Raw genomic sequence first — 15422 nt, 5'->3', positions numbered from 1 at the left:
TAAGAATCATCAAAGGAGTTTATTAATAATAATCTACTTCCAGGGACACCTGGATGGCTCAGTCAACTAAACATCTAACTTTGATTTCAGCTCAGGTCACGATCTCAGGGTCATGAGATTGAGCCCTGTGTTGGGCTATGTTCAGCACAGAGTCCACTTGAGATCTACCTCTTTCTCCACCTCTCCCCTTGCTCTTTTTCTAAATAAATAAAATCTTTAAAAAATATTAATAATAATCCACTTCCAGACATTCTGATTCAGTAGGTTGAGGTGAGAAAGACTAGAGAAACATTCCTATTCAAATGACAAATGTAAAGACCATGGTAATATTTATCTAAGTAGTAACATTTGGATTCAAATACAAGTCTGTTTGAGTTCAAAACTCTTGTACTCTACAATATAATGCAGAAATGCTCCAAGTTACAAATACATGTTATTTAATAAATTAGTATAATTCTTTAATGCAGGGTCTCAGTAAGTTAGCAACAGTAATAGTAACTATGACAATAAAGATACTTTCAATGTTTAGGAAACTGGCACCACGCTAAGTAAGAGTAGGATTAAGGCCTAAAAGGGAATACTCTACAAGCCTTCAAGAATAGATTTATTTCAGCTACACAGAAAGGATGATTACAGGAAAAGGTATGTCAGTATTGTCTCATTTATTCTGGGGGCAAGTGATGTCCACTTTACAGATGTTGTTTCCGTAGTGTAGTGGTTATCACGTTTGCCTAACACTTTACAGATGTAATTATCACTGGGTTTATTATCTTTGTATATTCCAGAGTTTTTCATTTTCTGTCAAGTTCATCTTCTTGAATAACTCATTCTTTCTCCAAATTAAGACTTTGTTTTCCATTGTTAGTTATTTGATAGCACAGGCAGTTATCAAATAAATAGAACTGTTGTGAAACTGTAAGCAATCAAAACATTTGAGCTTTAAAAAAGCACAAATGCTCGGGATGTCTGGGTGACTCAGCTGGTTTAGCTCCCAACTCTCGGTTTCAGCTCAAGTCATGATCTCATGAGTTGCGGGATCAAGCCCTGCATGGGGCTGATTGCTCAGTAGGGAGTCTGTGTGAAAGATCCTCTTTCAAAATAAATAAATATATCTTTAAAAAAGAATTAAAATAATAGATTTTTAAAAATAAAATAGGGGCGCCTGGATGGCTCAGTGGGTTAAGCCTCTGCCTTCGGCTCAGGTCATGGTCTCAGGGTCCTGGAATAAAGCCCCGCATCAGGCTCTCTGCTCAGCACAGAGCCTGCTTCCTCCTCTCTCTCTGCCTGCCTCTCTGCCTACTTGTGATCTCTGTCTGTCAAATAAATAAAATCTTTAAAAAATAATAAAATAAAATAAAAATTAAAATAATAAAAATAAAATAATAAGCATAGATGATTCAAATAAAAATTCTGGCAAAGGGAAATGAAAATAGCATGAGACAATTTTAAAAATCTAGGCCTAAGATTAAAGCAGGCCACATATTATATCTCTTCCTTCTACTTTTATTGACTTTGATTACATAATGGAGAATCTTAATTCTTCAGCTCTTAGAGGTTGAATGAATTCCAATATTCAGTAATCATATCTCAAATGGTCTCATGATAAATTGTTAGAACTGTGAGCACTTTCAGTAATTTTTTTCTGGGTCGCTAGTCTACTATTTCATTAGAATTACTTTGCTGTTCAAGGTGAAAAACATTTCCCTGAACACAGAGATAACTGATTATCAGCACTGACATGTCTCTTTAAGCTCAGACTCTAGATTGATTTCTTTTGGCATTAGCAAGTAAAATGGAATTCTCCTACATTGGCAAGCTGTCCAAGGCCTTTACTCCAAAAAAGAATCAAGAATTCTCAAATGTGTACCTTGAAACAGAATTACAAATTAGGAGCATTATATGATAAATGAACAAGGTAACTCTAACATGTGGCTAAAAGTTGTTAAAGTTAACATCATCATTATCCAGAAAGTGAGGTTAAAAGAAAGTCAAGTTACTATTAAACTTTTAAGAAAACATTACAGTTAGCTCCTGAGTATAAAGTATAGATTCTCAAGGAAATCATAATAGCTAGGTTCTTTAAGGAAGATTAAATTCAAGTTGGAGATTAGAAAGAGATCAGAAAGAATGAAAGTATCAAAATAAAAACTGACATGTTGTAGCTACAAAATAGATAAAATGATGACTTCAAAAACTTCATAAACTTCAAATATATACAGTTTACAACTGTCTAGAAAGGGAGTTTTTTTGCCTTGGGATAGGGAGTATTTTTGCCTTGGGATACTTTAGCAGAATGCTTGTAATGCTGAGAGGTATTTTGGTGTCAAACACATTTAAGCATGTGCATAAATAATACCAAGCATTAGTTAGGCATGTCATGATCAGCAAAAATCACTAATAAATAGGGAAAAAACAATGTTTGTTTATGTCCATTTTCTTTATGATTAACAGGAAAAAAAATTGCTTCAAAAATAGTCCACCTCAACTTACACAGAAAGAATAACAGAGACTACCCTACCACCCAGCAATTGCGCTACTGGGTATTTACCCTAAAGATACAAACGTAGTGATCCCAAGGGGCACATGCACCTGAATGTTTATAGCAGCAATGTCCACAATAGTCAAACTATGGAAAGAACCTAGATGTCCATCAACAGATGAATGGATAAAGAAGATGTGATATATACATACAATAGAATACCATGCAGCCATCAAAAGAAATGAAATCTTTCCATTTGCAACAATGTGGATGGAACTAGAAGTTATTACGCTTAGCGAAATAAGTCAATGAGAGAAAGACAATTATCATATGATCTCCCTGATATGAGGAAGCTGAGAGGCAACATGGTGAGTATGTGAGGTAGGAAAAGAATCAATGAAACAAGATGGGATTGGGAGGGAGACAAACCATAAGAGACTCTTAATCTCACAAAACAAACTGAGGGTTGCTGGGGGAAGGGAGGTAGGGAGAAGGTGGTTGGGTTATGGACATTAGAGAGGGTATGTGCTATGGTGAGTGTTGTGAAGTGTGTAAACCTTCACAGACTTGTGCCCCTGGGGCTAATTAATACATTATATGTTAATAAAAATTTTTAAAAATGAAACAAAACAAAAAAAACTAAGACTTCAGAACTTTAAAAAAAAGAATAACAGAGACTAATTTTTAAAATGCTTATCACAGAATACTGAAAAATTTAAAAATTAAAATATAAATGAGATGTTTCTGTATTTTTACTGCAGATTTCCATTATATATGTTATCAGGAACCAAACATGGTATTTATAATGTAAGATTTCTTTATTGTCAATGAAAGAGACATTACTATATAAGAAGGATATGGCTTGGTATAAGATGTTGGTGTTTTTATGTTACGAGGAAGTTTATAATATAGTTTGACCAGGTATTTCATGTCATCCTCAAAATAAATGGCGAGCCATTCATTATTTGAAACATCAACCAACAAAGCAAGTTCTTCTGAAATTAGACAGATAAGATCTTAGAGCTTTATCCACAGGTCTGTACCCACATTCAGTTATTAAACAAACTTTCTCATGTCCATGGCCTAGCATATCAATTCAACAAATGTTTATTAAGCATGAGAGTGAAGAACTATGCTAAATTCCTCACACATACAAAGATAAGTATTTCCCCTATCACAAAGAGAGTTATAAGCAAAGCTAAAACAGAGTCATACATAAGTGATACAAAGCAGACTTTAAAATTTCTTTACATATTTATAAATAAAATGTAATTATATCCAATCTAAATTGTTGGCTTTTAATAGAAGGATCAAAAAAGGTATTGTAATATTTTTTTTTTATTTTTTTTTATTTTTTTTTTATTTTTTAAAGATTTTATTTATTTATTTGATAGAGAGAGATCACAAGTAGGCAGAGAGGCAGACAGAGAGAGAGAGGAGGAAGCAGGCTCCCTGCTGAGCAGAGAGCCCGATATGGGACTCGATCCCAGGACCCTGAGATCATGACCCGAGCCGAAGGCAGCGGCTTAACCCACTGAGCCACCCAGGCGCCCAGGTATTGTAATATTTTTAATTAGAGGTTTTGTGAATTGAACGGTTTTTGATTTGTAGACAGAGAAAAAAATTATTTATGAAAAAAACACCATGAACATGGGCAGAGATAAGGAAAGACAGCCATGAGAGTAACCCGTTTTACCAAAAATCCTATTTATCTAAGACATTAATGGGAGAAAGCTGAAAATATGTAATGAGGCTGGAAGGTGGAGCCTTGAGTGTCAAAGTTAAAAGTCTATATTTAATTTTTACAGTGAAGACCAAATCTAGCTGTGAAAAGAATGACATGATCAGAACTGCACTTTAGGCATACTGTTTTAGCAGTAGTAATAAGAAAAAACTGGAGCAAATAACAAGGAGACACTAGAAACACGTGTACAGAATAAAACAAAACTCCTAAAATAACTCTGTAAGAGGTAATGAGAGTCTGCATGTGCAAAATGGCAAGAATAATGAAAAGGTAAGGGTAAGTCAATGTGGAAGACTTTAATGACAGAATGACTGTCACAAATAACCATTAATGACATGACTATTATGACTATCCAGTAAGTTAGGATCATGACCTTGGAAGACATCAGACCTAAATATGGATCCCAGTTTTACCTTTTGGTAGCTGTATAAACCCGGACAAGTTATTTTACTCTTGATTTCCACATTGAGGATTAATAAAACCTACCTCATGGCATTATTGTGATGAATAAAAAAGATAACAATTTAACATGCTTACCACAATGTCTAGCACATAGTTAGTACAATATAAATGCTAGCTTCTAGTATTAGAATTATTTGCAGAGATCAGAGCTTGGCAAGTATTTATTGATTTTTTAGCAGCCACTTCTCACCATTGATTCCCACTGTAGTTGTGGTCATTCATAAACCCCAGAACTTTTTGAAGCACCTCTTCCCCAATTAAATCTCTCCAATCTTATAATTAAACCACTGAGTTTTTATGTTTATTGAGGTAATTTTCCATATAAGTTCAATTATTTGCCATGTTTGCTATTCCTCCTTCACATTTGCAGACCTGATTATGGTGGATGACTGGGCTTTTTTTCATGGCAAATAGGGACAAAGACCAACCCAAGAAGAAAACACTTAGCACTCCATGAAAGGAATTCCTTTCGGGTTGATATTGAGTGGTTATTTGGAAGTCTGGATAAAATTGGACAAAATCTATGAAACATAAAAATCAAAATGGTATGTTTTCAGCAGCACAAGAAAACAGCTCTTTTTCTGTCAGTAACAGAAGGCCATATTAAACTTTTTTTTTTTTTTAACTGGAATAAACTTAGGCTTCGAAACTTCCAGTACTTCCAAAGATCACCCTGCTAGTAAGTGGTAGAACAGTAAAACCCTGTCCTTGGACTCTTTAATTCATCTCTAAATAATTAAACATGTTTTTCTATACAAATGGTTTATTTACAATATTGGCTTATATGTACTCCTCTATGCAGTGATTGCCTTTTCCTTTGCCTTATCATTCAATACACTTTCACTGACAGACTACATGCAGGGTACTGTGCTAGGCAGGATGTGATTACAGAGATCAATCAAATAGAGATCAAACCATTAAGAAGTCTGTAAGAAATATAAAAATGTGTACACCTACAAGACAAAGCAGAACAAAAAACATTTCGTAAGGCATCACGAAAGGAAAAAGCAATTGTGCTGGAAGTTCAGAACAATGACCCCTATATTCTAGAAGCTAAGGATATCTCAAAGATCTTCCTAGATTCACTTCAGGTACAAGTTCTTCCTGGGATGAGATGAAGAACCAAAAAAATAAATAAATAAAAATAAAATTCTGGATTTTTCTTTGTAGGTACATATGGTACATAAATATGCTATTAGCTTCTACATATTAACAAAGGTCAGCAGAGTCTATGTATTCCCTAAATATCCTGGAAAATCTGTTAGGACAATCCAAGCTTGGACTTAGTACATACCAGCCTTGAGTCACCATTGCCAAAAAATTAATTCAACTATATAAGACATGAGTTATTTAAGTTAGAAATATTCTGAATACTATTATATTCCCAATAAGGTAATAGTTACCACAGCTTAAGATTCAGTTCCACTATTAAAAAAACTCATTATGTGCTAAAGAATCAGTTATAATCCTATAACAACCATCAATTTTATGTTTCAGAAAATTCATTTCCTGAAGTGCTGTGAATCAGATAGGAATTGGATGAGAGAGCTGCCAAAGTCTCTCACAATTCTGAAATTGGTACATTCCTAATATGAAGCTCTAGAAATTATATTTTTGCTTTATAAACACCATTTGTATTCTAGGCAACCTAATCTGTTTCTACTGACCTTTAAGACTTGATGAATTCTGGCACCAAATTAAATGTATTTTCCTATGGAGACCCCCAACACACTCCCCCAACAGTGTTTTCAAGCAGGTTACAGAAGCTTAGTACAAAAACTTAGGTGTTGAATCTTAAAGTCTTGATATACTACAGTAAAAAATCTCATACTTCAGAAGGTCTACATGTAATTAAAGATTTTACACTGGAAAAGAAAGTAAAATAACAGATAAGAGGTACACTGGTTGATTTAAAATTGCACAAAACCTGACAACGCAACCCCTTTCAAACAATAAATCTTATATGCTATTTTTAATCCTAAGGTTTCCCTTAGGATTAAAAACATAATGCATTTCATACCTGAAGCTTCCTATTTATTTCTTAGAGATATAAGCTAATGAGGCAATAATGTTTTTTTCTGTTTCAAATCTCAAAAAAAGCTTTCCTGAAACCTAGATTCTGAAGTCTACTCTAATGATCTTTATGTTATAATCAAATTTCTCTATGGTATATGTATTCACATTTCAGAGTTTTGCACATTGTTTATATAAAAGGAGGAAGAAACTGAATATATGACCTGGGAAAATAAATGAAGAGAATAGCACATTTTTTCAGATTTTTATATTCTTTCAAAATTCTAAATTTCATGGGTTGCTAAAGAATGTAAAGATATTTATATTTCTTCAAAATTTACATTCTAGATTATATAAGGTCCTAATTCAACTTAGAAAATGGCTCCATATGCATATTATAAAAACACTTAAAACAGACTAACTTCTGAATTAAAATTTATGCAAGGGAAAATGTAATTTTAACTGGAGCTAGCCTTCACATTAAATGTAAAACCTCCAATCGAATACATTCAACCATAATAAGAATTTAATTTTTTATTCACTTATATTAGTAAAATTGTTCAAACTACTACCTGAGGCTAATATTTTAGTAAAACCAGAAACCTCTAATTCAAAAGTAAAAGTTCTTATATAAGATAGTTCATTTTGTATTTTAAATTACTGAACTAGAGTGCCCTCTATTGGAAGAAAAAAGGCAGTGAAAGCTAAACGGAACTAAGAATAGTTAAAATACTCCCAAAATTCATGGCACATCATTAATAAGGAAGACTCATTTATTAATAATATAAATGCTACAAAATATATCTTCTATATATTTTGATTTCTTCTAAATTACTTTTGAAACTACCTGTCATATTATGATGAACATTTTGGATATTTCATATCACCTAAAATTAAATTTTAACTGAACCCAAATGCCTGTCCTTCAGCCAATAATGTGAATAAGCAAAATTATTATTCCATATTTAATATTTCAATGTAATATAGAAATAATTTTAATTTAGGACTATATGGCGAATTTTCTTTGGTGATAAACTGAAAATGTCTCTAATTCAAGAGGTTTTTTAGACACTCTAACTTCAATTCATTCAAAAGAATGAGGCTCAGGGCCACCCAAAACAATTCTGATTTAGTTGCTCTAGTTGGTCATGATGTAGAACCTGAAGGTATCAGTATTTTTTGAAGCCTGTCCAAATATGTCTAACTTATTTCCGTTGCTGAGAATCATTAAATCTCTTCCAGAACATTTGACTATATTACCATTTTTAGCCTCCCCAAACGTCACCTTCAAGACAGAACTCCTCTACTCAAGAGTTTATTCTACTCACCATCAATATTAAACTCCTGACTAGCTTCCCAATTCTCATTATCTTCCCTTAACAAAATAACTAAGTGGTAATGGATATGGTACCAGCCCCAGCCAGACAGCCAGTGTACAGATCCTGGCTCTGGCAATTACCATTTAAACGTGGGAAAATCATAAAACTTTTCTGTGCCTCCATTTTGACATCTGTAAAATCGGAGGAATAATACCATCTATCTTTGGGTTATTGTGAAGATTAAATCAGTTAATAGAAATAAAGTGCTCTGTAAGTGTTAGGTATTCTCGTTACTTACCTAAATTTGTTTTCCACTACTTTCCAAAATCACCCTCATGATAAACAATTATTCTCAAATTACATGCTATGTCTCACCTCTGTGCTTTTGCACATACTGTTTCTGCAAGCTGGAATCCTCTCCCATTTACTCACTCACTCATTCATTCATTCATTCTAAAACAAACACAAGACACATCTCCTTCCTTCTCCCCTCAGGGCCCAGTGTAGTCTCTCCCTACCTCCATGAAGCCTTCAATGAATACCATTAAGTCTTCACTAATCTCTCTCTTTTTAAGAAATTCCTTTGGCCACTGGATAATTTCTTATGAGAAATGTAGCTGGGAATTCAAGACACTGGCTCTGAGTTTGAATCCTAGATCTGCCACTTGTCAGCTGAGTCATTTCCCAAGTCTATAAACCCACTCAGGATTTTTGTGAAGATTAAGTGGCTTAAATCATATAAAGCATTAGAATAGCAAGCAACTAATAAATTTCAGCTCTTATATATCCGTTGTTTCATATTTTAGTCTTATTTGCACACTGTTTCTAAAGCCTCCTTCTAATAAGAATTTTGAACTCCTTCAAGTCAGGAACCATGTTTCATTACTGCTGTTATAAATCCTGTAACTTACAATGTGGTAACTAACATCTATATTAGCTGATCTATAAGTACTTGATTAAAGTTTTGCATACTTTGAGAGTACAATTCATAACAAAACTCTGAAGGAACACTTTTGATAAACAGAAATATTCAACAAAAGCAAAAGAACCCAAATCAAACACAGGCTATAGAGAAGGGCCAAAGTAACCAGATTAATTTTTAAATATTCAATAACAAGTTTCTATTAGATTAATCTTCTGAAAGGGCACTTCCAATAATGTCTTTTTATCTGCTCAAAATCCTTTAGATTTTTCTCATTTTCTAAAAAATAAAACTAAAACTCTTATTCTGACATTCAAAATCATCCACGGCCTAACCTCAACCTATCCTTCTAATTTTATTTCCCATATTTCCACTTTATAAACTCTATTATTCTAGAAAAACTGAACTACTTCCCCTTACTCACATGTACCCTCTGCTTTTCTGCCTCATGTAGCCTTTATTATTTAATATGACAATATTTTCAAGAAATACAATGTAAGGTTTGTCACAGGAACAAAGACTGATAACTGAAAGGATAAGCATGGATTTTAAGAAATTCACTTCAATTTATGAGTATTAATTTTTCTTGCTACTATCATAATACAGACTTTGACTTATAAAAAAACATTTGGCCACCATTCCCCCTAATTATATCACCCTCATAATATCAAATACCCCTGCTATCACTATCTGAAATCTATAAGCTTGAGTAAGCATATAGTCTCTAAGTAAAGTGTGCAGCCCCAAGCTGCACAAGATACCCACTGAATAAAAGGAAAAAAGATAAAGAGTTTCTATTTACACTTACTCTTTATGCTTCTTATTTGAATGTCTCTTGTAGTATATACCTAATTTACATCATACATTCTTAGAACAGAAGATACATGTAATTTATAAACACATGCACTTGTGTTGCTTAAAATCTGTTTACTATGCTACACACAACAACAACAACAAAAAGTTTAGAAACCAATGGTCTAGAAAATTAAGGCTTTCAGAAAATCTGTGGGCTTAGAAGTAGAGGGCCAGAAGCCGTCAGTTTTGAGAAATCTTTAGGGATAGACCTAAAAACCTGAACACAACGTATTATTTATTTAGAATAAATATGTTTTAATTTGTAACAAATCTTCAAGGAAATTCTGAAATGTAATTGGCTTGTAATTTGGAGATGACATAAAACTGTTTAAGATATTTAAACAGGAAATTCTGTCCTGATGTTAAAGTCATTACATCAATATTTCATTAATATAAAAATTTCATTTGGTTAAAACTTGTATGTATTTATATATGTGTGTGCATGTATAATTAATCATAATTATTCACAAAGAGCTTTTATTGGAGCCAATAATATGATGCTTTAAAAAAGATACCACAGGGGGGGAAAAAAAAAAAAAACAAGAACAAAGACATCCTAGGGAGTAGACTAGCCATGGAGCTAGACTAGCCATGAGCTTAACTAGCAAGCACTATCCTAGGAAATAAGTTACACATTAAAGAACTAAATGAAACATTTTCATAACAGTCACTATACTTGGCAATTTTTTTAGTTTTCATAAATAATATGTTTCTATAACAAGTTCTAAAAGTGAGTGAAAATTTCATGTTATAATACTGCATTTCCTTTAATACCAGTATAAATCCTACCTCTATGTAACACAAAAGAGATATACAAATCCTAATTTTAGATTGACTGATTCTCTACAGTTTGGTTTTTTGTTTTTGTTTTTGTTTTTGTTTTTTTGCTATTGTGTTAATATAAAAGTCTAAATGAGCAAGAATCTCTAACTCATGATTTAGAGTCTGAGTTTGGAAGCTGCATAAGGGGATTTGCATAAGAGTAAAAAGTATGGAGGTCAAACTTTCTACAATGTCTCTCCCCTATCACAAATACAAACTGACTAGGGAACAAACACACATAGCCCAGCTCCATCTTTCTTCAAGATGAGACAGACTCAGTTCATAGAGAAAATGGGAAACAAAGACAAAAGGAAGATTTTTTTTTTCTTTCTTTGGAAACCAAGATCATCATGCCCAGTAAAACTAATCAAAGAAATTACTATTTCTTAGGCATGTCAACGGTAGCAAGATCATCACAAACTATAAGTGATTTATCAAAGCATTCCTTCCCCTACACATGCAGTTAGAGTAAAATACCAATGAACATCCAAAAAGGAGCAACAGGGAATCTGACATTTGACACTGGAAGAATCTGAAGATAGGATAATGCACAAATCCCATGCCTCTCAGAAACACATTGAATTGGCAAAGACAGAAGCACTGTCTTCCTTGCCCCCTTACTTACTACACTCTGGCTTCCATTTTTCCCAAGTTCTTCCTCTGAAATCTTGCTCAAATTATCTAAGTAGTGGTCTGATATTGTGTGGCACAAATCTTCAAAAGAATAATCCTTTTCTTGACAGAGTTTTATTTCATCCAAGAGTTTTGATAATTCTCCAGTCACAGTTTCACCTGTAAAAAGACAGTAATTTTTTTCAAAGCTTCAAGAAAGGCTTTTGCTAAAACTTCCTATTAACTAATAAAAATATGACTACTATGGTGATGGAACTCATATTCTGTCAAACAAGATTTAGTAAGTCAGAAAATATTCTTAGTAGTAAACTATAGTAAGTGTAAAAATATTAAAAGACAAGGATAAATCCCAATTTTGCCTATTATTGCTCTTATTCAAAATAGAAGTTAAGTATTAAAGGTTTATATATGTATAGTACATAAAAGCATCTGGAATTACAATTCCTAAGGCTTCATCCATTGTAACATTTAAACTTCAACAATCTTTCACTGGCATTCTATATAGTTCATGGACAGAATTCACTCAACAACTCACTAACAAATTTTAAATGATACTAGAAGCCTAGGTTCAATTTAAAAAAATGATAGAACATATTTAGATAAATAATTATATAAGTAATAAATTAGAATTGTGCTATGTGACATGAAGGAAAAACACAGAAGGAATGGACAAATAATATGCATCATCTATCAAAATATGAATATTTTTAGGCTGCATGCAAATATGCATTTTTTTTAAAAATCATTTTCAGAAAGATACCTTATACCTGTAATTTCTTCTGGGGAAAAACTAAAACTCCAGTAGTTATAACCCAGATATCAATATTTTTATTCTGCATTAAAAATATATTTTAGAAAGGGGCACCTGGATGTCTCAGTCATCTGACTCTTGATCTCAGCTCAGGTCATGATCTCAGGGTCCTGGGATGGAGTCCTGTGATGAGCAGCAAGCCCCCATGTTGGGCTCTGCACTCTATACAGATTCTTTCTCTCCCTCTGCCCCATCCCTCACTCACACATGCTCTCACACTCTCAAATAATTAATTAATTTTAGGAAAAATATTTACTGTGAAATATTCATGACAGCAGGGATTGCTTAATTTTGCTCACTACTGTGTCAGGTCCAAGAGTAGGGTCTGACATATAGAAGAGTTCCATAAATGCTGACTGAACAGCACCTGACTGAATGGCACCTGGGTTAGTTGGTTAAGTGGCTGAATCTTGGTTTTGGCTGAGATCATGGCTGATAGCGTTGTGAGACCGAGCCTTATGATAACTGTCAAACCCCCATCATGGGCTCTTTGCTGATGCAGCCTGCTTAAAAGTTTCTCTCCCTGCCCCTACCATCTTCCTCTCCTTTAAAAAAGAAAAAAAAATTAAGAAAATTTAAAAAATCTTTAAAATGCTGGCTGAATAAATGGGTAAAATATAGAGTCTACTTGTTAGACCTGAAACTTTTATAGGTATTAGCCTTTTTGTACATATAGGACAGATTTATACATAAACATCTAGTATTATTTCAAGTGCTTTATAATTAGCTACTCACTCTTAGTCTTTTGGGAAGGAGACTCAATAGGAGATGAAATATGTATTTCTTGTGTTGTATCTTCTTGTACATGCTCTTCAACGGCTGCTGATCTTCCCACACCTTCCAAATATTCTGTGTATACAAGTTTTTGAAATTACATAGTCAAATTCATTTACCTTAAAATCAATAGCTTTATGTTTTATTTCTGATGATCAGTTTTTCATTTATTTCCTCATATCCTAAATATATCTTAAGCTTTTAAAAGAACTTCAAAAACCAAACTGAATGAACTTCAAGATGAACAATTAATTTAAATATTTTAAATTAAAACACAAAAGATACTTAGGAAGAGATTCACAAATCCTTTTTGTGAAAACCAAACTGGTCACATTGTCCTTAAAAATAAATTCACCTGTTAAAAACATAGTAACATCCTTTGTTTCCTAAATATATTCTACCTGAAGATTTAAAACTCTTTGAAAGATGCTTTGAATAGACTTGATACCTAAACAGGGATATCAAATTCAGATAGCCACAACAACCAGTCAGGTAACATAAATGAATGAAATTCATGTCATAACAGTGTTTACGCTTGTAATATAAGCATAATTGCATATTAAACTTTATTTCTGCAGAAAAATGTTTATTTTCATTCTTGAAGTAATGTTCCACACTCAGCCTGTCTCTCATTTTTCCAATTTTGATGAAGACATAACAAGAGCAATAGCAGCTAAAACTTATATATATGGCTTACTATGCACCCAGCAGTGTTCTAAGTATTTAAAATAAGTTAACTCACTTGACCTTCACAAAACTATGACACAGGCACCATTACAATCTCAGTTTTAGAGGTGAAAACTCAAGGAGAAGAATTGTTAAGTTGACCACATTCATACAGCTAATAAGTGGTACAGCCAGATAGATATATATAGTACAAGAAAACATCTCACATTTCTCTTAAACTTAAGGAAAACGGCATCTGAAATCAGGAATAAATGTCAACGAACATTCAGCCTCAATATCATAGAGAAAACAGAAAGCATGTGGAGCATGATTAACCAGACAATAGGTGCCCCATGTACAGTTCAACAGTAAAGTAAAATGAAAGCCTTTTTTCTAAAAAAAAAAAAAAAAAAATTAAAACCAAAACTCTGATGTTTTATCTGAAATCCTAGATTTTCAAATGTAGAAAGCTGATTTAATTTTTATGGAAATACAGTACAGGTCTAAAACATGTAATCTAAACAAAATATATCTGCTATCTGCCAAAAGCATTCAGATTACGGTGGCTAATTTTCAGTCTCCATCTAAAGTATTAAATCAATTGATCTCTCCCCATAGGGACCTTTTACTTATATGTCTTTATTCAGAAGGAATCTTTTTCTTAATATCTAGTTAGAAAGTCTGTGCTTTCATGCCAACCAACTGTGTATTCATATCAACCAGTTTCTACATAAGGGCAATTCTACTAAGCAAAGAAAGCAACCTATGGAAGTCTATCCTTAAAAATTCTGACCCAGGGCACCTGGGTGGCTCAGTGGGTTAAGCCGCTGCCTTCGGCTCAGGTCATGATCTCAGGGTCCTGGGATCGAGTCCCACATCGGGCTCTCTGCTCAGCAGGGAGCCTGCTTCCCTCCCTCTCTCTCTCTCTGCCTGCCTCTCCATCTACTTGTGATTTCTCTCTGTCAAATAAATAAATAAAATCTTTAAAAAAAAAAAAAAATTCTGACCCAGTACAGTCATTATGTAAAGTGAATTCTTCCTCCAGGACACAAGTAGTAATTTTATCTACTTCTAAACTGGTTTTAGTGAGATAACCTTTTCATAAAACTTAAAATGTACCATTGATTTATGACCCAGGAATGAAAAGAATATAGATAACATGTTCACATTTTAAAATCTGCCAACAATTTTAAAAATTCAAAGATATCCCATATAGCCTATCACAAGTTGACATACCTAAAATGAACCTTGGTGAAATAAAAGAACACAGATATTTAACTCCTATATAACAACAATTTCATCTCAGGTAAAACAATACAGTAAATGTCTGCAATTATGTCATGTCCTCTTTTTAATGGATGACATTTATTTTGCTTTTCCCAAAAGAAATATTATTCACAAGCCTCTGTTTTTTTAAGTTCAGTTAGAAACAAAAGTTCAATATAAAATATAAAGTGCCTATAGGGAGAAGACAAAAATGTTGTATACCACTTTTTTCTTTTTTAGTTTTCATTCAACTTGATATTTTTTTAAAATTGTATTTATTTATTTGACAGAGAAAGAGACAGGGAGAGAGGGAACACAAGCAGGGGGAGTGGGAGAGGAAGAAGCAGGCTTCCTGCGCAGGGAACCCAATGTGGAGCTCAATCCCAGAACCCTGGGATCATGACCTGAGGCGAAGGGAGAGGCTTAATGACTGAGCTAAGCAGGCACCTCTCAACTTGATTTTTAATTTGAATACAAAGAACCACTCTTGTACCCTCTGATTTATCTTTATATGCACTTAATTGCATTAACTTATTTAACAAGAAAATTGTAGGGGACTGAACTTCCATTCCTTGATACTTTCAAAAATAGAGAACAGAGCATGAATGACTTCTGTAGCTCATCTATTCTTTTTACAAACCCTCTTTGGCTTTTGT

At 33.3% G+C, this 15422-nt stretch overlaps 1 protein-coding gene across 12 annotated transcripts in view; it reads right to left on the bottom strand.

Moving 5' to 3' along the window:
* Positions 1-15422, bottom strand: part of ANKS1B (ankyrin repeat and sterile alpha motif domain containing 1B) — a 1094885-nt gene that overhangs the window by 928703 nt on the left and 150760 nt on the right. For all 12 annotated transcript variants that reach the window (XM_059402276.1, XM_059402278.1, XM_059402277.1 and 9 more), the window contains exons 7-8: positions 12796-12909; positions 11242-11408 (exon numbers count right to left, since the gene is read on the bottom strand). In XM_059402276.1, the coding sequence (XP_059258259.1) occupies positions 11242-11408; positions 12796-12909 (281 nt within the window). The remainder of the gene's footprint in view (positions 1-11241; positions 11409-12795; positions 12910-15422) is intronic.

This window comes from Mustela nigripes, chromosome 6 (genome assembly GCF_022355385.1).
Source record: "Mustela nigripes isolate SB6536 chromosome 6, MUSNIG.SB6536, whole genome shotgun sequence".
NCBI lineage: Eukaryota > Metazoa > Chordata > Mammalia > Carnivora > Mustelidae > Mustela > Mustela nigripes.
Note: the sequence above shows the minus strand (reverse complement) of the source record. Positions and strands in the feature narration are given on the sequence as shown.